This window comes from Amphiprion ocellaris, chromosome 3 (genome assembly GCF_022539595.1).
Source record: "Amphiprion ocellaris isolate individual 3 ecotype Okinawa chromosome 3, ASM2253959v1, whole genome shotgun sequence".
Lineage (NCBI taxonomy): Eukaryota > Metazoa > Chordata > Actinopteri > Pomacentridae > Amphiprion > Amphiprion ocellaris.
Window position 1 is genome coordinate 7924336 of NC_072768.1, and position 22405 is coordinate 7946740.

Consider the following 22405-nt stretch of genomic DNA (forward strand, 5'->3'; position numbering starts at 1 on the left):
ATGGCCTCTAAGATTTCCAAGCCAGTAAGAATTTCCACGTAGGAACTGGGTGACCAGTTTGCACTAATCTGCCCCTCACTGCCCAGTGATTCCAAGATGAGCCTTTCAGAATAAGCAACTGTCTCGCAGGTTTATTTACTGTCTAGAGCCGCTTCTGCTAACTCCAAAATGTCTCAGCCACGAGCAAACACACCAAATGTGAACAAAACAGTCTTCATGCACTCCAAGCATCTGAAGAACTGAACACCCAGTGGGTTACTTTTTTAAAAAGAAGTTCTTTTTGTTAGCAGATTGTGCAGCGTATGTGGCTGATGCTAACACTAGCTTTGATCATAATGTACAGGTCAGAGCTCTGTGGAAACTTTAAGAAAGATTTCAAACCAACATACAAGCTCTGGGTCCAGGTTGCTGTGTTCTCATGTTATCATTTGTACTTCAGTGCAACCTAAGCTCATCATTGTTTACATCTGTTTACTTCTCTCCTGCTCTCTGTGCTCAAATATTGTAAATTTTAATACATTCCCAATACAGCTGTTTTCATTTGCATACTTTTCTGAGTGTCAGAAAGTGAAATGAAGCCCATTAAGACTACATGTTAACCAGCAGTCACTTCACTGCCATTTCCAAGCTGCTGCTCTGCTCTGCTCTGCTATAACAGATTTCATTACCATGATACAGATTTACAGATTTTATAACCATACAGATTTTATAATACAGATTTTATAACCATGATATAGTCCGATAAGCTCACCATACACAGAAATTAAAGAAAACATCTGTGCTAGGAATTTGGTGAGAGACAAGGAAGCAACAGAAAATCCCAGTCTCACATACTCACATCTGTATTAGCTGCTGTTCTCAAATCAGTTGCTCCGTGGTGTTAATGACAGATGCAGAGAGAGTCTTCTTCCTGAAGGGGGCGTAGACAGCAGCAGCTCAGCTACATTTATAACTACAGGCACTGAAATAGGAGTTATACAGTCAGGTTAAAATGAACCATCTTTCCATTATTTTTAGCTAAAAAAAAATTGGAAAAACACATTTTGAGGATAAGTGAGTGACTTTCATTTATTTGTTTAAAAATGACAGGTATTTGATTTGCTTAAGATGTAGAAAAAACCTGCACCGAGTCGTGACAGTCAGAGTCAATCATACCTCCAGGAAAACCCTCTTTGTGGCAGTTTATCCAGTTCTATGAGGTGATTTTTTTTTTTTTTAAAAATCTTGTTTAAAGTACTGGTTTTGTTTTCATGGCCTGCAGCTTTAATGTTTTCATCCACTCAATTCTTTTGTTAATCTCATTTCCAGCAGTGAATGCTTCCATAAAGAAAAAAATAAAAGCTCCTAAAGCCAGGTAAACACTACCTGTTAAGCAACAAAGACAAAGTATTTTGCTTCAAAAGAGAGAGGCATTCCCCTCAGGATTTAAAAAAGAACAGAGCTGAGCTAAAAGGAGAGTGGTTATTCATTCATCAGGAGGCCTGGGACATGACTTCAGATGAATGCAATGTTGCTGTATGTCGACTTTATAATATGATTATGTGTCAACATTGGGTTTACAGCTTTTTAACCTGCCCGAAAGTGCTAACAAAGAATAATTTACTGCAGTCAAAGATCAATTAAAAATAATTGTATTGGCTGAAAATACTGCAAAATGATCCCACTATACAGTCAGCAAGTATATGTACAAAAACACAGACAATTATGCTAAAAAACACTTTTTGATTCATTTTGCCAAGTAGTTATAGTCATTACTTGAGTTGCAGTGCAGTGAAAATGTCAGTGCTACAAGGAAACAGGGTTTTGTTGTTTGGAGTCCTTGACACTGGAGTTTCAGGTATTATCTGGCTGTTCAAGCTTTCTTGATTGGCACCAAACGTTCTGTTGACAGGAGAGTTAACTGACTGGTTTTCAGTCATCATTTAATGGCACATTACAGCCATACCGCATTTACAGCCTATCAGATAAATCCGAAACGCCTTTTTGCACTGCATAAAGGGCAGAAAAGAAGCGGTTTACATTTCTTTTTTTCTTTTTTTTAAAGACTTGAGGCATTTTGATATTTTCGGATTTGAAGTGAAAATAGATTTTTGAAATAGCGTTTGATCTGATTCAACTGTTTGAACCCATTATTGCCTAAGAAGAATAAACAAAACATCAAGAGGCACAACCGGTTCATCATAACCAACTGACAAAATAGTCAAAACAGTTACAGAGATAATTTATGACTGATTTTGCAGCACAGTTAATGTCAAGTGGATATAAAATGCCTTGGAGCTATTTTACAACAGATGTTAAGCGTTATCATTATGAGTTAATCTCTCGGTACAACCAGGATCCACATCCATTCGTATGTCCGTGCTCTTATGTACTCCAGAATGAGAAGCTGCATCTCCTTGCCCTGGTGGAGCCTTTGCTCTCTTCTTCACTACAATCACTGCAACTATCACTCCAACCAGCAGCAGCGCCACCAGTCCTCCCCCAACAGCAAACGCAATGACGGTAGGGGCTTCCACTGGCTGAGCTGTGGTGTGAATCTCCGGTGGAAAGGTCGCAAAATTAAAATCTCTGCCATTGTTTTTGACTAAAATGATCAAAATGGTCTCCTGTTTAGAGATGCAAGTCTCTGCGTCATGCCAGAATTCGCCAGTATCTTCCTCATCATCATAATCTCCTTTATAATCATCATTATCCTTCAGGAACGGTTGGCCTTTTAAAACAACACACCAGTATTTCCCTCCGTCGTTCATCACCAGGTCAGAGATCATCAGTGAGGAGCCAGTCTCAGACAGAGTTAATCTGCCTCTCAGGTCCTTTGGGATGTGGACAGTTTCATCCTGTGAGTCATGGATGAGTTCATGCTGCCCTGATGGTTCACTGCGGTACCACTGCACTATTTGGAAATCATCATGGTCAAAGCTGCACTCCAGCAGGACGTCTCCACCGTTAAACACGACTCTTTCATGGGATTCCTTTTTGGGGCAAAGAACCAACGAGTAGTACAACTCAGTCAAAGTAGAGGCACATGAATAGTCACCGCTGTGTTCCTCAGAGACATCAGGAATAACCAGGGAGAAGTCTTCTGTTTCATCACCAGCTGATATGTACATCTTCTTGTCGCTCACGCTGCTGTCATTGATTATCCCCAGCGGTGTGTCCCATTGCTGTTCATTACCTTCAGCTGGACAGCTGAGAACCACTCTGTCCCCTTGTGAGGCGAAAATCTCCACAACGCTTCCAATGTGGTCTGTAGGAGACATGCTTTGGAAACTGAGACAATTTGTACCTTTGATCACAAGACAATGGAAGTGCTGGTTAATCTTAAATAGGCTGTTATGGAGCACGAGGAGTGCCCCATTGTCTCTGACCTCCACAACACCCTGCAGCTCCTTCACCAGAGGCTCCAGTGAAACACTGCTATCCAGGAAGAGGGTGAGCCTATAAGATGGATGCGTTTCATGGTACCAGCGCACAGAGGTTCCCTCCAGACCAATGGAAGTGCTGTTGCACAACATCTCAGTTCGTCCATCTTCCTTGTTCTCAATTATCTCTTCTGATTCTCGCTCCTCATTGCACACAGAGAGCTGATATGTGTGATGGTTGACTAGTATTTGATTCCGCCAGCACTCCTTCCTATAAATCCCAGAGTCCAAATGTGTGAGATGAGTGATCTGCAGGCCGAGTAGGCTGCCGGTTCTGCTGATGTGAATGCGCCCCCGTAGGTCTGCAGGAGGTGTGTGGGGCAGGTTATTGTCCGAAGAGTTGCCAAGCAGCTGGTCACCGGCTGGAGAAGATCGATAAACAACAATGTAATCCACTCCGAAACAATACCCTATCTCAATGACGCTGCCCTTTGGCCTGAGCACCAGATCTGCCTCCTCACTGCGGACCTGGTGGAGGAGGAAGAAAAGCAGAAACTCTCTAAACCTGATGCAGGTCATGCTGTGTGTCTGTTCCAGGCCACTCTGGGAAGTGTTCTTACACTAAGCCTGTTTCAATATAGCCACCTTAGTTTGTAAACTTAGTTCCGCCTCCAGCTTTAATCAGTTTCCTCCTCTTCCACATTCTTCCACAGACACTCTCAGCCCCAGAGTGACAGCAAATGAACACACACACACACACACACACACACACACACACACACACACACACACACACACACACACACACACACACACACACACACACACACACACACACACTACACACTGTCATGCAAATACACACGACATGTTACTGTATGAGTGAAAGGAGCAGGTGGAAAGGCGTTAGAGTAATTAAAGTCATTCATTTATTCGTGACAAGCCTGAAACAACCAATAAGGCTGAACAAAAGCCAAGAGACGGAGCTAAAGTTATGGTCCTGGTTGCAGATAAACAGTGTCGATTGTAGTTGGACAGGTTTTCACTCTGCTGTGGGTGTGGTGAGACACCATTCGTGTTATTTGAAACTGTCCTTTTGTGGGCATTCCGTGCGAGCAGGCTTGATCGCACATCTGCAAATGCATGAAGCTCATGTTTTCTGTACCATCATGCTGTTATTGAGTGAGCGAATTAGTCTAAACTGAATCTGCATGCATCAGGTAAGCAGCAGGTAATGTTTCTGTTGCCTGGCAGCTCTCGGTTTACACCAGTTTTTGTTGCTGTGAGGCAAAACGAAACCATAAGTCGTTGCTTTTAGTCGGCTTTATCAGTGTCAGAAGGCCAATAAAGGAAAATGTGAAGGGCTAAATAAATCATGATAAAACATGAAAATAAATAGAAACATGTGCTTCTACCAGTGGCCTCAACCAAATGTTATTCATATTGTTCATATTAGGTTCTTACATAAGAAATGCATGATTTCTTTTTTGATGGGACAACACAGAAGGGGAATGTTAAATCTGGTAAAACTAAACAGCCCTGTTTGTTACATAATTAGATACAGAGCTTGGCCACGCTTCTGTCCACTGTATTGATATGTTAGCGCTAATCAAAGGCTGACTTTGATCTGCTATATATCAACTGAGCACGGCTGTGATTTACTTATCTTATTACTCGACTCCTTTGCTCTGTCAATGCTGCTTTTCAGCTGATGAATAAGTGCAACTGTACTAATCCAAAAATCAATACTTCTCTCTCGGTTGTTGCATTCCAGCTTAAATACCCGCCTCTGCATCGCACAGCCTGGAGATCACAACAGCAAAAACACAAGGTTGAACCTGTGGTATACAACGAGAAGCAGACTTCCTCTTTCACACTGCAGATGAAATTAACAATGACCGGTCATGTCTTTGTCATTCAAGTCTGCTTTTACTCTCTTTCTACATCTTTCTCTCAGCTTTTCATGCTGTAGATGTGAGATTTTGCTCTAATATGTAGGCAACAGACAACAAGTGAACAGGCAAGAAGAAACAGCCACCCAAGTTAGATTAAGGTCAGTAAAACTGACCCTCCAGTGAGATGATGGAGCTGTAAAAGTTGCCACCATCCAAGACAAAACTGTTGTTCACTTTGTCTCTTGTTGTTGCTGTTGGTTGGTTACAGTTGCCTGTTTAATCCAGAGTGATGCGTGTTAATAAACACAACAAACTCATAGTAGGGTATGTCGCAATATGCTCCGACACTCTTGTCAGAACAGCTCAACAGGACCCCACAGACTCTGTCTCATTGTTTCAGCCTGTCCATTTTGACTTGCACTCCCTGTTTACGTATTAAATTCCTCATTCCTGCAGAAATATGACAAGCATTGTAGCAAGCAGGGCTGGATGCTGATTACATTGCTCGAGCCGTGAATAAAAGGCACAGAAACAGTTAACAGGTTGACTGGAAATGGAAGAAGAGTGAATGACACTGTTTACACTGCAGGCTCACATGTTGTTTTGATTCCTCTCCAAAGAAAGTTATTTCCCATGACACTCGTGCAACTCAGTGGAGATGTTTTAAAAATCAAATCTATATCTCTCTTTTCTGTGTGTGTGCTCTGTTGGAGAGGCACAAACACTGCTGGCAGACTTTTCAGTGCACTCTGATGGCTGGCTCACTCCCGCCAACATATCAGACATTAAAAAAAGCTCCAACCTGTTTTCCTTTGAGGCATATCATCTGTTTACTAGAACATAAACTATAATGAACCCAGATACTCACTCAGCTGCAGCAGCTCCCGTGCTGCTGAGGGAACAGCTTGCAGAGCTGGTGATCAAGCATCATGATTAAGCACCAACTGCGAGAAAACTCTGTGTGTTCAGTCCAATTCAGCCCAGTGCTGATTACGCTCATCAGGGTCCCGTATGCTGCAGGGTTTGGAGATGCACCAACTGCTGTTGGAGATACAGATTTTTGCCAAAATTATTTAATTGCTGGACATATGGGCTGCCATAAAGAAGCAGAGCTTTTGAGAAGATGAGACAAATGGGGACAATAGGAATATAAAATCAAATATTTGCTCTCTACATCGCCTTTTTATGATTCTGAATGTAAATTAGTTTTTCTGTTTCAGGGTCACATTTCAGTTTTTAGTGAGGGGCGCTTTGTTGCAGTACCTGCCGCGGCCTCTGGGTGTCGCTGTGTTTAAAAGATAAACAGACAAACTGCAGATGAAGAAATCAGTTTCATAACAAACCTTCCATCCTCATACTGCCGCTAAAGGTAACCGTAGTTGTCGTATTTTTGCTGACATTTTCTCATGTTTACACATTTTAATCCGATAAAAAGTGGCCGTTGTCATGTTAAATTACTGGGATAAATCATACAAATCCAGCAAATATAGCGCTCCTGTCTGTTTAGCTGTTAGCTAGCGAGCTAAACACCCAGCATGATTCTTCAGATTAAAATGCTGCAAAAAGCTTTTATTCTTGAATAAATGTCCTCAGTAACAACGCAAACTCTGGAAATACGTTAGGATTTATTTACTCTGCTTAATGTGTTGTGACAATAAGCTACTTTCGAGTGTGTCTGCGGTCATTGACTGTCAATTAATCAAGTTGGCTCATGCTTTTCTACTTTTCCCTCTTCAAAACATGTGCTACCACCTGTGCAGACCAACCAGCATGGTCTATTTGGGAACCTGTGCCAAGAATTTAAGGCTGAGATGAGTGGCATTAACTAAACAAGCACAAAGCAGCTGAGTCATTGCTGGAAGATTAACTTAGAGAAAGCTTTTGGAGAGCTGAGGAGCTTCTCAGGTTAGAAATAATGCAGGTAGATGTCCTCACACATTGAGGTGGTAGAAAGTACTTTGTGAAGAGCATATTTGTGTTGTTGTAGTTTGTACAAGAAGCAGTGTTTGTTCATGTTTTTGTTTAGCTGTCAATCAATCAATCTGGCTTCATTTGTATTAATCAGCTGAGTGTCAACTATTAAATTAATTACCAACTATTTTGATAATCAGTTTAAGTAGCTGTTTACAGTAAGAAGCAAAAATTGCCTAATATTCCGAACAACTAATCGAGAAAAGCAATTGACAGGTTAGTCAACAATGAAAATGATCATGTGGTAAAGCCCTAATTTATGTTGTGCTTTTCATACAAATAAAATGTTAAACAACATATTTAACTAGAACAAAAACGATAAAAAACAAATGATCAAAAACAAACAAAACAATCGCCCCCAAACTCACCGAATCCCTCATGAACAATATGTTATAAATGAAGGACTCAATAGAAACAGTGACTGTGTGGAAACACCAGAGGCAGAATAATGTAGAAAGAAAAGGAAAATAAGGCAATAGTAGAAAAATGAAGTGTTCAGAGGTGAATAAAATAGACAAAAATGTATGAATAAATAGAGAAATAAAACAATCAATGAAATCTCAGACTGAAAGGGTAGGTGTTGAGTTTGCTTTTAACAATATCAGTGTTCTCAGTGGCCCCAAGGTCCGCAATAACAAAGCAAAGCCTCAGTGTGGGTTGTTGTTCTGACACTGGGTGTAAATAAAAGACCACTACCAGAAGATCTGAGGATTGTAAAAGGTTCACAGGATAAAAGCAAATCTGACAAATAGGTAGGACCAAGACCACTTAGAGATTTATGTACCGATAAAGTGATCATAAAATAGTTTCTACAGTAGACAAGTGGACGGTATAGAGACTTTAAAATCAGTGTCATGTGTCCTCTTCTTCTCGTCTCATGTGTTTAAAGCGATTGTTGATGAGATTTCTATCTGAATGTATCCCCTGGCTCTGCATGTTAAGAATATGTTTTATTACTGCATGAAGTTTATGAGGGTAATAAAATGTCAGGATCATCAGTCCTGTCAGGTTGGGTCCTGCTCGAACCCTGGGTTCATGGAGCACTAAAAGAGTCACTACAGCCATTTGAGAAGTGTAAAAACTGGTTGCTGTGAACAACAACTGCCTGTTTAAGATGTAGTGTATAGTCTCATATCTCCTCCTCCTTCTCCTCAGGTGATAAGTTTGTGGACTTAAAGAGACTTTATTGTCATTGTTCAGAAGTACAACGAAGTTTGTCATCGGGAGCTCCGAGCCGCTGCGTCTGTGTGCGCCGCCATCTTGAAGACTTTGCATCAATGCTGCGTTTGATCGCGACATCCCTGTGCCTCCGGTGCCCACATGTCTCAGCTCTGCCTCTAAACCTCAGGCCATGTGCGACGCTCAGCTCAGCAGAGAATCAGCAAACTGTGGATGCTCTTTATGATCTCTCTGTGGACATCCAGAAGGTCCGGAAACTTAAGGGCTGGGTGCTGCACCAGAGTCCAGCCTACACTAAGGAGGTTGCCGACCTGCTGAGGAACATGGGGGCTTCGGGCCCCATCATTGCTCGTATCTTGGGAATTCATCCAGAAGCTGTCCTCTGTAATCCAAAGCACATGCAGACTCAGAGAGAGCTGTGGACGTCTGTGTGTCCAAACCAGAAAGACCTGGTTGCTATCATCGAGAAGTTTCCAGCCTCCTTCTTCACGTCCTCCAGCCACCATGACAACCAGCGGAACAACATCGCTTACTTCCAGAGCTTAAACCTCAACAAGCGAATCATCACCAAACTCATGGCCAGCGCTCCCCAGAGCTTCAGCCGGCCAGTAGAGCAGAACCAGGTGATGGTCTGCACCCTCCAGCAGGCCTACCGGGAGCTGGGAGGGGAGGAGGCCAACATGAAGATCTGGCTTCAGAAGCTGCTGAGCCAGAACCCGTTTGTTCTTCTCAAACCCCCGGAGGTGCTGAGGCAGAACCTGCTGTTCCTGCGAGACAAGGGCTTCAGCACGGCAGAGCTCCTCCGACTCCTCTCCAGTCTCAGGGGCTTCGTCACCGAGCTGAACCCAGACAGCATGCGCTCCACCCTGGCGTACTCCCAGGACACCATCGGCTGCTCTGAGGCCGAGCTGCGGGACATCATCCTCAAGTGCCCGGCTCTGCTTTACTACCCCGAGTCTATCCTGGACGAGCGCTTTAACGGCCTCCTCAGCGCCGGCGTCAGCATGTCTCAAATCACAGAGACTCCGACCGTCCTGGAACTGACCACGCAGATAGTGAACTATCGCATCCAGCGCCTGAAGGCACAGGGTTATGATGTGAGGACAGGAAGTCTGCAGGTCCTAAACGGCACCAAGAAAGACTTTGAGATGAGCTTTGGAAAACTACAACTCCGCAGAGAGAGGCCACTGTTTAACCCCGTCGCACCTTTAAAAGCAGATGACTGACAAATAGACGATTGTAAGCATGAATTTAAAGGGACACTATTATGGTTATTTTTTTTTAATATATATATATATATATATATATATATATATATATATATATATATATATATATATATATATATATATATATATATATACTTTGTATCAGATTAAAGTGTCTTAAGGTGCATTCACTTCCATCAGTGACTTTAAATCTCATAAGTTTTATTCTGTTTTGCTGGATGGATTACAAATGGTGCTCTGTGATGACGCCTTCAATTGAAAACCAAACTACCTCCTAATTCTAAAATGCAAGCGGAAAAACTAGATCTTCATTCAGTTTTTAATGGTGCTCAAACCTGGATCACACTCAGCTAAAGGTACAACACAGAGAATTTGTTTTAACTCCGTCTCTGCTGCCAAAAATCTCCAACCTTGTGGGTTGTAGACCAATCCAAATCCAATTAACAAGCTCCTTATGTGTACAGTTTTTTTTTTTTTTCATTTTTGTAATTAGGTAATGTGAATTTTATCACCAACGGCAGAGAAAGACAGAGTAGCTTTTTTCTACTTCCATAGTTCAAATCAAAGTAATCTGTGATCACACCTCAACATTCCGTTTTCATCACTTGAGTCTGTTGGTATCACACAGAAAAAGCATTGCAGTTTTATTGCAGGTATAAAAGAGATAAGGATGGATTCCCACAGTAGCATCTGAAAGTTAGACAAATGCAGTGGAATTATGATGTGTCACAATTTTTAGGGAAGACGTCGCCCCTCGTCAAATAAAAAAAAAAAGATTGCACCTTATTTACAAGTTACCTCATTACAATAACTCCACATAAAACGCTGCGTGACGAAACAGCGCCGTGACAGATGTGCTGACTCGTTTGTCAAACGTATTACCGAGTATAAATGAGGACGAATAAAGCTTTTTGTGCCGTTTTATTTACAGCCTGTGCAAGTGTCTCATTTTCACACAATGTTCTTGGCAGCACAACTGTTCCCCTCGGGGATGAAATCTAACCGCGTCTCACATTTTTATTGTTATTCTACAGATGGAGGCACTTTGTAATAAGCTATTTCACTACTAAAATGTCACTTCATTATGATTTCAAATGAATGTTAAAGCACCCACACGAAATAAAGAAGCAAAATGAAGTTCCTTTGATTTGGAAGTGGTTTATTTGAATGCACTCTGCAACCTTTGATGCAATCTTCATTCGAAAAGCAAGTTGAGTTTCAGTATGTCTGTGAAAAATTAGTCTTCCGTTAATGTTTGGTGTTAATTAGAGGTTTTCATGTCAATGTGTTGTATGGGATGAAAAAAGTGCTCACAGTTGTTCTAGTGTAAGCCACAAAATCAATAAACAATCATGCCAAGCATTGTCTAAACCAAGAGAGCACAGTGAAATGTTCCCTGTCTCGTTTTAAAAGCCAGAGAAAGCCCTTGAAACATGCTTAAGAGTGGCTTTTAATGGGAGCGATGAAGCCATGACTTTATGCCTCAAGGTTCCTTCGCTCTCGCAGTGCTGACGACGGGGGTCACAACAAAGAGAGGCAGAGGACTTGTGTGTCCACGGGGGTGGGGGTATACGTTAACAACTTCCACTTCCCATCTGCCGTCGTCTGCATCACTCACCATGGTCCCGTCGTCATGGCGATAGCCACTGGGCAGATGATGCAAAAGTGAGTGCATCTGGTAATGAATTTGAGCTCGGCAGATGGATGCTTGACTAGAGTTTGTTTTCCAGCCATTCACAGCATGGAACCTCCGAGGGCCTCCCACGTTACCTCAAGTACACTGAAGGTTTCTAATTTTACTCTGACATTTGCTTTAATTCATCACGTTGCAAGGTTACGTCTTCCACCAATGCCCAGTAATAAATACAAGGAGTTGATCAGGCTGCATCAAGGTTAGTCAGAGGAGACGAGGCCTCAGGTGTAGAAATGCAAGTCACCTATGTTTCTTACCCGGCGTCCTCTTGTCCTCCGCCGCCAGCCGTGTCCTCCTGTCCTGAGCTGAATTACGCAGACAAGCCAGAGAGGTTAATAGGAGGGAGTATAAATTGTCCTTTTTCATTTCAAACTTGCCACTGGTTGATATTAGCCACGCTTAACATGCTGCTTTTATGGGTCATATCTCAGCAGAAACGGATGACATCTGCAATTAGAAGCTGTGATTTCCAGCTGAAGCAGGAGCAGACGGCCGCGGCTGCAGTAAATCCTCAGTTGAAGTCAGAGTGAGTTAAGCTGTGGAATTTTTATTCAAAAGTGTGTTTTTCAAAAGCAGCTGGTGAAGATGGAAAATAACATTCATGCAACTTAAACATTCAAGTGTGACTCAAAAGAAGAAGAAAAAAATCCCAATATTTCATGCTCAACACAAAAGAAAATCTAAAACTGCAGACTTCAATTCCTGTAAATACAAGTATCACTCATGCATTTTCAGCCTTAAAAACTCATTCAGCCCCATGTTCTTGCTCTGGAGTGTTTAAATATGCATCATAAACTTCAGTGTGGCCTCATTTCAACTTGTCTCTTCCCGCCTACACCAGAAAGTTTGTTTTCTGTCATTACTTGTCTCTCCAACCAACCTGCACCCTGATGACACAGTACAAATACACTTCACATGCTGCGGGAGGAGAATAAACGTCGGGCTGATGGATGTTCAGTGACAGAAAGTAAATAAGTTTCTGTATCGAATGTTTGAGATTCATAACTCTTAGCTCGTCTGTCACTAGTTGAGATTTTACTTGAGGACGGCTGTGGTCTGTTGGGTATCTCTGTCACTTATTCATTCATGGCTGATATTATCATTTCATTGACCGTTTCAGGCAACGCTTGCCGATGCTTGTCCCTGAGATGAATCAAATCTGTCTTAGGAGACAGTAATAGACCTTTTATACAAACTTTCAACTAATGAATTTGTATTATGAATGACAAAAAGCAGCTTATTGTGGCTGCTAAAAGACATTTAAAGCAGCCATTGTCAGGTATTTACACTGAAATTCTAAGTGCAACACTAACATCTAATAGTTTGTAAGTATTTTATTATATAACTAGAAGTTGTTGTAATGTACATGTAACTTTTGCAGTATGGCCAGTTTACTGTAGCGTTTTATTACTTTTACTGTTCCTACAAAGAGCCCATTTAGAAGCATCACAAGAACTTTTAAAAGTGACAGCAGGTTCTTTGCATTTGCATAGTGTCAGCTTCTATATTTTTTAATGCTCCTGTCATGTTACAAACAGACCGGGTTTGCTTTTGTTAGACATTTTGTTAGGATTCACTTCTATCATGCAAATTAAACATGGTTCTGTAATGGAAAATTACTGAACAGCATAGTCCATCCTGTTTAAGGGTTTCTGCAGATGTAACCTTCTGTCTACTCTGCTCAAGGACAGAACCATAGTTACCACATCCTGCTAGTTTTGGGGAGTGATTGTTTTGAGGAAGTAGGGATGATATCTCACAACCCCAGCTCACAAAGATAATGAACACCTGCTCGTCCTCAACCAACCACTCCCTTTTTTATTTGTCCTCCTTTCCTTCTTTAAAAGTTTGGTGCACTTTCTTATTTTTGTCACTTCTTCTCTTCGGCCTTCTGCAGACCTGAATGCTCTGTTGAACTGCTTGACCTTTCTTGCAGGAAATAAACCACTGATGGACAAACTCTGTTGTTGAAGACAATCTTCAAGGCGTATTTAATTCCCAACACAATCCAGTAAGACTTCGTTCTCTTCTCAGTATAGAATAATCCTTTAGGTTAAAATGACTCCACCTTTGTTTCATCTCCTGAGTGTAAAAAAGAAGTGACATTGTTTAATGTTCTTCATTAAATATTTCCATGTAAGTGACACAGTGACGAGGAAAGGCTGTGCAGACTATCCCCAAAGTGTGAAAAAAACCTCTAGTGATTAGTGCAGATGTGTGTGTTAACTTGTTGGTGCAGTTATTTGCACAGGCATGACTGTGAATGCAGATGTACAGGTCCCATATTTTTATGCCACACCACCACCTGCTTCAGTTTCAGAGTCCTGGGACTGTTCATACCAGCTGACTGTCACAATTTAAACGGCCTCCTGGGACGTTAAAACAGAACAGATCTGTTGTTAATGTTATTAGTAACACCTGCGCTGTGAAAAATTACTAGCAGAGTTAATTGCACTGAGGTCCCCGGTGTGAACACATCGAGCTCCTTGTTGAGTGTGTGTGATGAGCTCGTGGTTTCTCCTTGTGGCTGTTGTTTCAACTGCAGCTCTCAGCCAGAATCAAGAACCAGAAGATTTCCAAAGGGCAAAACTTACAAGACAAAAAAGTGAGATTTATCCTACAGTATCTTTTGGCTTTACAAAAGAAAACTAACCTATCAGCCACGACACCAAAACTACCAACAGATTCAATAAATAATATGGATCAGCTTGTTACTATATAATGTTTTGTTGGGAAATCTTTACTCTTGACAGTTATCTGGATCTTACTGGTTCTAAAACATTCTCCCCCTACAGAACAGTGCACCCTGCTACACCATAATATAGGTGACCATATTTTGATTACTGAACACAAGGACACTCGGCCCAGCGATGAGATACTCAAATGATACTCGAAGTTTACTCAGAGATGCCTTATTATTTCAATACATTTAAAGAATGACTCCTTTGTATGGATAGAAAATTGTTTTATTACCAAATCTTATCTATAACCAAAGACACAAATTCAGATAGACTTCTCAGAGGTTAATCAACATGTTTTATTATGAGAAGTTTCAAAACTAACAAATGAAATAATGATAGAAAAATATGTCTCCTCTACATTAGAATAAATAAAAAAACTGTAACAACTGTTAAAAAATAGCTCGCAAACTTACAAAAAATAACAAAAAATATCTATATCTTTAGTTTTAGGTAAATTTAGTGGCCCATTGAAAAACCATTTAAACCAGAATATTTTCTTCACTTAATAAAAAACAACAAGGACGGCCAGGACAGGACATGGAAACAGGACTTTTGGTCACGCTACCATAATAACTGCTTCAGCAATGGCTCGAGGACCACAACCAAGAGCACTTGGTCTCCAAAGTTTCTCGTCTTTTGTTTTCCCCACAAAACCCTGCCTTTGTATCTGAATCAAATGGAACTCTGTTCATTCTTGGCAGTGTCTGCAAAAGACCTTCTTCCGGAATTTGCCTCGAGTACATTGAAAAATTAGATTTTTTCTAGCAGGAGATGAAGGAGTGAGTGGACTGTTTGCACCAGGAAGTTGGAAAAATGAATGAACCAACAGGCTGTTCAGCTGTTTGACTACGTTGACTGCTAAACTGTGTAAATATGTAAGTACAAAAGAAACAGGTTTAACACATGCTAGCTGTGTAACGTACAGAGAACACATGTACTGTTGTGGTTCCTGTAACAAAGTATTTCACCAAACTGGCTCCACATTTGGCAGCATCACCCCCTATCCTGTTTTTCACCATGTATTAATGGTTCTGTTTTAGTGGAACATATTCCACAAAACTGAACGGTAAAAACTGATAGCATCTGATTAGCCTCTCCTCTATTGGTAAGTTTCCACCCGACTGTAATGAAGTGTATTTCCTTGCATTTAACACCAGGAGGCATAGACTGTATATTTTTATCATTTATGAATATAAAGAGAACTATATAGTGTATCTATATGTGCCGAATCAAGCCTGATTTACACATAATTGGCTACTAACATCCTGCTACCAAACACCACAGGTCTCATCTTCATTCCCCAAGAGATCAAATCTGTTCTGGCAGCTCGAGAGTGACCTAAACAAAACCAGCCGAGTGGTTTTAATGTTGTGGCCGATCGTGTTGGTGTTCATGTTTAGTGACCTTTTCCTCAGGAACCATCTGGGATTGTCTCCTGTGTAGCAGATGAGGAAGTCCTGGACGCGGCCAGGTCATGCCCTTATTCCTCAATAGACTTCTCTGACTGCAAATATTTTGACATTTGAAAGCGGAAGAAGCACAGGTGTGATTTTTAACATTAATAGCATTCCTGTTAAAGCAGGTGAGCCAGTTCAAGCATGACGGGACGCTGTGACGGCTTATTGAGGGACTTGTTAATGTCACACCTGCCTTTTTCCCGCAATGACAAATAAAATACCTGCTGTCAGAAAGACCTCTTTATATTTCACGTTGTACTGGATGTTTTAGAGCACAGTGCTTCCTCTATATCAAGGTGCATTGTAATACTTTAGACATTCAGGCAGGTATTTTCTTTTACTCTGAGTTTGATTTGACCTCTGCTCAGATCAAGATTGTGTGGATTTATGCTCAAAGATACAAAAATAAAAGTTTATTCAAGCATCTCGGTGTGAGATCTGGATCTGTAGGAGCAGCTGGAGGCAATAGGAAAATCACAGAAAAGCTAAAAGTAAAATTTTAACAGCTTGAAAAGTGAAGTTTGAAAAGCAGACTGGGGGAAATACAGGTGGATGTGTTGATAATCCAGCAGCAGCAACATAAAGAGCAGATTTTTTTTGTCCCTTCTCTTATTGCTGCGCCTCCATCTAGTGGCTACAGGGATCACATGCAACCAGATGAGTGAAAGTGCATTTTATTCAAACCGAAAACAAAACCACTCATTTAAAATCCAACATTTGCATCACAAAAAGCCACACAGTAAAAGCCATCATCAGTAAATATTCATCTCAGCATTCCTGACCACAGCAAGCTGTAACATTTCTCCACATGTATTTAAATAAGACTGTTACTGTAGAATGAAAGCAAACCGGTGGGATAATTAACTGATCGCTTTCTAAAATGCAGGCACCTGTTGTGTTGGCTGAGGAAGAAGCAGATCTGCTGCGATCACAGAAGGCCGGCTGTCGCTGACGTCGGCCGCAGACTGACTCACTGATCAACATATTCTCTGTGCAGCTGCATTATTACTGAGTAGGAGGGTGAGATGGGAACGCTGACGAGGTGACAGGAGATTATTTCACACCAGATCTGATCATAATATCTGAACAAAGAGAAATGGTTAAGATTTTAAGACACATAAATACACAAAAGCACTTGCTGGACTGCTATTAAAGTGTCAGTGCTCACATTGTTATTACAGAGGTCATATTTGGACTGATTGGAATGCTCAGTGACTATATCACTTAATGAGATTTATGTTGAATTAGTAAAAACACAAAGGCACACTGTGGGTTTCAGTTTTAGCTAAACCGCTACATTCTATACAGGAGTTTTATCTGCTGTAACTGTTGCCAGCAGATGAGATTTACAAGGAAAAGTAGCAATCGTAGTGTTTTTCAGATTATGCCTGGATTTTCTCTGCTTTCTGTCTACTCTTTCTTGAACACTTGACATTTGTACTTTATGCCGTTCTCCTCTTGAATTTCACTCGGTACTCCAGGAAACCTTATTTGGAAACAAAAGACAAAAGACTAATTAGGACAGAAACAATAAAACACAGGATAAATGATTAGTAAAACAAAGTGAATACGCTGAGCTGCTGGTAGAGCGTAAGCATTTTGAAAATCATGAAATGGAATTTAAATAAGCTTTTACTGTGAAAGATAACATTCTGATATACAAACCAGTAAAATTATTTGTTTAAACTGATAATTCATTGCTTTTGATGTTAAAAACAAAGATAATACCAAACCCAAGGCAAGAATCTTCATGAAATAAACAACATTTACCTATTTTATTGTTTGAATCCTGTCTAATTGAAGAAACAAAGCTGTTCAAAGCTTTGGTGAAGTCAGCGAATCGTTTTGAGCTGAACTGACGACTCAGTCTAATGGATAGTGCTGATGTTGACTGTGCAACAAAAAGCAAAAACCACCGTCTGATGGGTTGCTGGGATGGATGAATGTGTAGTAAAATTAACTCTTTCATAACTGTTTATGAGTTCAAATGTGGGGTCTGAGCTTCAGTGACTCTGGTGATGAAAAGTTACCGTTCTTGTAGTTTAAATGTGTCTTTGTCAAACTCTGGGAAGAAAACGTCACAGTCAAAGTTAGCCATGACGTCTGTCAGGTAAACCAAGTCACACCACGGGTGCTTCAGCGCATCCTGGAGAGAAAGAAGAGGGAAAAAAAAAAAAAAACAGTGTTAACCCTTATCATAGAGGTCTCTTCCTTTGTCTTTAGCAGAATTAAGGTTATTAAAATCCTTGTACTATCAGCTTATTTCAACTCTTTAATTAAATCATATCTCTGTGATGTTTGCACTGAGAGAGAAACACAAGCTTTTTATGATGCCCTTTCTTTTTTCCTCAGATAACTGACAGTGGGTTAAAATATAAATTATTATGTTTGTAATTTATTGTTTTACTGGTTATTATCTGTAATTTAACAAGACAGGCGAAAACCTGTGATATAACAGTTAGAAACAGTTAAAAATATTCATTTTTTTGCAGTGTAAGTTAGTCAAATACTCTGTAGAGAGCATCAGATTAAAGGTAGAAAACTGCTGCTGTTCAGGCTTCCTTCACAGCACATATGTTGTTACAGTATGAAATGTGTGATTGATGGCATTAACTCTGCTCTGTTCAAGTGCAGCAGCGAGCCATGACTGTTACAGTGAGCCAGGACGAACAACAACAGCACTATGTAAGCAAAGCGGAATTAAGCTATGATTAATTTCATTGTTGACACATGGTTTACTCAGCAGATCAATCCTTCATAATGTCAACAACAGGTTTTATCTTTTTATCTGTTAAGCACACAGTGTTGCACTGTAGCTGTATTACACCAGGCTGCTTCCTGGAACTCTGAGCATACTAGTTTACCTCGTAGACTCGTGTTCCTCCAGCAACCCAGATGGTCTCTATTAGATCAGCGAGGGGCGGCTCTGCAGCCAGGCGGACGGCGCTCTCAAAGTCCTGACACAAGAAGTGGGCGTGATCTGGAACTGTGCTGCAAGAAAAGAGCCGTCACAGTGAGGAACGACAGGCGAAGAAAGACTAGAACTGGATTCTGGGTGAGGCCTCACTTCAGTGTCGTACTCAGCACCACATGCAGGATGTTGGGCAGTGGGAACATGCCTTCAGGGTGGGAGTCCCAGCACAGTCTGCCCCAGATCATCAGATTCATCCTTCCTGAAACACACACAATCAAATGTGGCAGTAAATACAGTTATTCTTCTGCTCTTATGCCAGTAATAATGGCACATACTGCAGCAGTTGGCATCAAAATCTAAGAATTAGACTTATTTCTTCACAGAAAATACAGAAAACTGGATAAAATTTCTGTGTGTGGTCATATTACGACTTCTCTGTCAAACTGCCCAGAAATGTTCATGTCCAAATCACTTAAAAGTTTCCTTGACTTTTTATATTTCACAAATACTACATCATACAATAGCACGTATGGACATGTAATTTTGGTGCCAGAAGACAGATGTGGTTTTGGCATGATTAATGTATAATGGACTGATGTGGAACAATACCTGGTCTCGAGACTGTAGAAACAGTGTTCAGAAAGTATTGGAATTCTGACCTGTGAAGGACACATTTCCAAAGTTCAGTCAAACAGAAAACAGTTAGCTGTTACTAAGCTCATTAATTCTGCCTATAGTTTCTACATGGAGTGTAAAAAGCCTCATTAACAACAACACATTGAATTACGGCCTCTTCTGTTTACTGCTCTGGACAGTCTGCTCATGGGGCACCACTTTTACTGCCTATGAGATGTTCCATTACAGCCAGTTATCACCACTATCCCACTTTTACAACCTAATGTCACTGCTTTCTCCAGCAGACACTGACTGTACCTGTTGCTTTTACAGCTAGTCCTGTTCGCTGCAGCAATAGCTGAGTTTAAAGCATTTTTCTGAACTATTTATTGTAACTTCTAACAATTTTGCTGGCTGTCTTGTCAGTGCTTTGTGCTCTTCTAATTACTTACTGAGTTCAAAACCCACCTCTAAGGACAGGCAGTTTTATGATATTTTACATAATTATTTTTATCATTATTGCCAATTTCGGTGTTTTATTGCTGCTCTTTTTTTGTAACGGCCCTCTGTAACTGCAGTTTTCGAATACAATAGCGATAAAATGTATCATTCTATCTCTTCTAATGATGATTATTATTCTGTTGATAAACCAGTTAATCAGTTGCAAAATTCCAGATAAAAATGTCAAAGAAAGTCCAACCAGCTGCTTTATAGACTATAAATAATTTCCTTAGGTTTACAGATGTTATACAGAAATACTTTTGAATTGATGAAAATACAACTAAATACAGTTTAGTGATTTATACATGAGTTGCACACATGTAGATTCTCAGGATAGGATAAGAAAAAGACACTTTTTGCAGCCTACATGGTGCACCAAAGGTTAAATCTTACATAACTTGTTGCATCTGAGATGGTGTGAGTCTTACGGTAGATTCCAGGGCAGCTTTCCATCCTTCCCCATCCCTCTGTCGTTGCAAACTGCCGCTATGAGGCAAACAGGTTTCCTCTGCATCTTGCTCTTGTCCATCTCTAACAGAGCAGCAGTCAGGATCAGGAGCCGCAGCTGGAACTGTTGAGTCCGTCTGTGGGAAACTATTTATTGAGCTTTGGACTCAGCTATCACCGCCCACTGAGCGGCTGCTGCTATTGGACACGGTGCAGTTTCAGCGCATTCATGAACAGGATTTTACACTTTTATCCCTCAACCAACCTGAGGCCATCACAGAAAAGACTGTTAGATCACACAGCAGCCTGACTCACTCACGGGATACTCAATAAATAAAATGTACTTCTTTTTTTGTTTTGTTAAAGAGTCCACAAAGTAGGAATTTGTCCAGCCAAAAGACACAAAAAGCCAAAAATGATGACAAGCCATTGACCAAGTGTTAAAAAGTGTACATTGGTAATGAAGTAAATGAAAAAATACAGTTTGAAGATGAAATATATGACCTTATTATTGTTTTAGTTGGTAAGTAGTTTGTAAAAAAAAAACAAGATTAAAGGTCAAAATACACTATCTCAGTATCAGTATCACTACCCCTGAATTCATGTTTTAATGTGTAACACTGTTGAGTTACACAATTAACATTTATTACCAGGAACATTCTGCAAAATGTAGATAATCATGAACAAAAGTTTACACAAACTTGTGAAAAATATGTCTATTATGGCAGTCTTGAGCTTCCAGTAACTTCTACAACTGTCAATTTTCCCTGATGGAATAACTGAAGCATCTTTGTCATAAAAAACTATTCTGCATTTTGTTTTGTTTTTTATAAGTTTATTATGGGTCTTTTGGAAATATGACAAAATCTGCTGGGTCAAAAATATATGTATAGCAACGCTTATGTTTGGTTAAATGTTCTTTGGCAACTTTAAATCACAATTATTCACCTTTCTGGTTTATTTTTTGCCTGTTAATATGAAACCCAGCTAGAATATTTTCATTCTGTAAATGTTCTGAAAGAGTAAAGTTTTAGTGATGTTTCCAGCTTCTTTTTCAGTTCCCACAATGCTCTCTTTAAAGGTAAGATAAGGCATTGTTAGACTATTCTGCTCTAATATTCCTACAATGTTATCTGATTGTTGCACTGAGAACATCTCGTCTTTGTTATCATGTAACTCTGGGTAACATTGTGGTTATGGTTTATGAAAGAATGTTTCATAATGTCAACAAAATCCTCAGGAGATTCTGAGAACATTCCAGACAAAATGTTCTTCTTTTATTATATCACAGAACACAAATGTTTTATTCAAGACATTCTGTCATCGGAGGACTCAATAACATGTTGGAAACATTTTTTGAATGTTGGTTTAGAATGGTCTTCCTCTGTGATCATGTTTTGAGAACTTCCTTTAAACATCCTCTGAATGTTGCACTTTATGGTTGTTGAGCTGAATATCAGGAAATGGAACTAAATACTACACTTCCCAGAATGTACTGGTAGCAGCAAAGTGGTACCTGACACCTGGTGCTTGACACCTAATCAGTGATCACTGATTTAAAGCACCTGGGAAGGACTTAGGGGAAGCTCAGTCAATCAGCCAAACACTCTTCAGAAGAGAAAGACAGGAGGAAAGAACAAAGAAGCTGCAAGTACATGCATGGATTCAGTCCAAAGACGCCAATGGTTGGTGAAATGGTTATTTGCTTTCTTGGTGGTTTGAAATGTTTCTTGATATGGCAAAGTTTATGTTAACTGCTCACTGTGTGATTGGTTAATGAAAGCCTGCAGCATTTACTCCATTTTTATGCCAAATGAGTTTGAATTAAGATGTTTAAGTAAAAATATAGAATATATATATTCTGTTAAATATTCAACTTTACTAAACTTTGCTAAAATGTTATTTGTTATTCAATTTAAGAGGCTTAAGTGATTGATTCATTTAAATGGTTAATATGCCAACTTTTTGGTTCTGTGTTTGATGATGTAAACTTTGTTTCTGTCTTTAAAGGTTTACAACCTATTGCAATATCATGACCAACCAACTAAAAGGAAAATAAAAGTTTGAGTTGGAAATTTGAATTGAGTTGTCCTTGCGTCCTTTGGAGGGAAAAAGAGGTGGACTTGACAATGGTAAATATCCACCATTCGAATAAAAGGGTTTCTTTTAAACATTATTAGAACTGGTAGGTATTGTTAGCTGGCGTAGGAAGGAAGAAGGAACAGCAATTTTAAAATCCTGACACAAATTCTGGTTCCGGCTGAGGTCTACACTCTGCCTTTCATGTGATTTTTAATGCAAGGATTTGTGTTTTAAATAGAGATTTAAAACACAACAAACGGCTGCTGCATTTCATGTATAATATAGCCAAAAATATGGTCCATAGAATTGTCATTGCAAT

General features: G+C 40.1%; 2 protein-coding genes across 2 annotated transcripts; one reads left to right on the top strand and one right to left on the bottom strand.

Moving 5' to 3' along the window:
* The first annotated feature begins 6545 nt into the window (after positions 1-6545).
* On the top strand, positions 6546-9689 carry mterf2 (mitochondrial transcription termination factor 2). The gene is made up of 2 exons (XM_023262420.3): positions 6546-6626; positions 8384-9689. Exon 2 carries the CDS (start codon positions 8506-8508, stop codon positions 9631-9633), a length of 1128 nt encoding a protein of 375 aa, XP_023118188.1. The 5' UTR covers positions 6546-6626; positions 8384-8505; the 3' UTR covers positions 9634-9689.
* A 6496-nt stretch (positions 9690-16185) lies between these two features.
* On the bottom strand, positions 16186-20145 carry zgc:153031. The gene is made up of 6 exons (XM_035944533.2): positions 19986-20145; positions 19051-19100; positions 18595-18700; positions 18392-18518; positions 17558-17673; positions 16186-17013 (listed from the first exon to the last, which is right to left on the bottom strand). Exons 1-6 carry the CDS (start codon positions 20084-20086, stop codon positions 16938-16940), a joined length of 576 nt encoding a protein of 191 aa, XP_035800426.1. The 5' UTR covers positions 20087-20145; the 3' UTR covers positions 16186-16937.
* Between the last annotated feature and the right edge of the window lie 2260 nt (positions 20146-22405).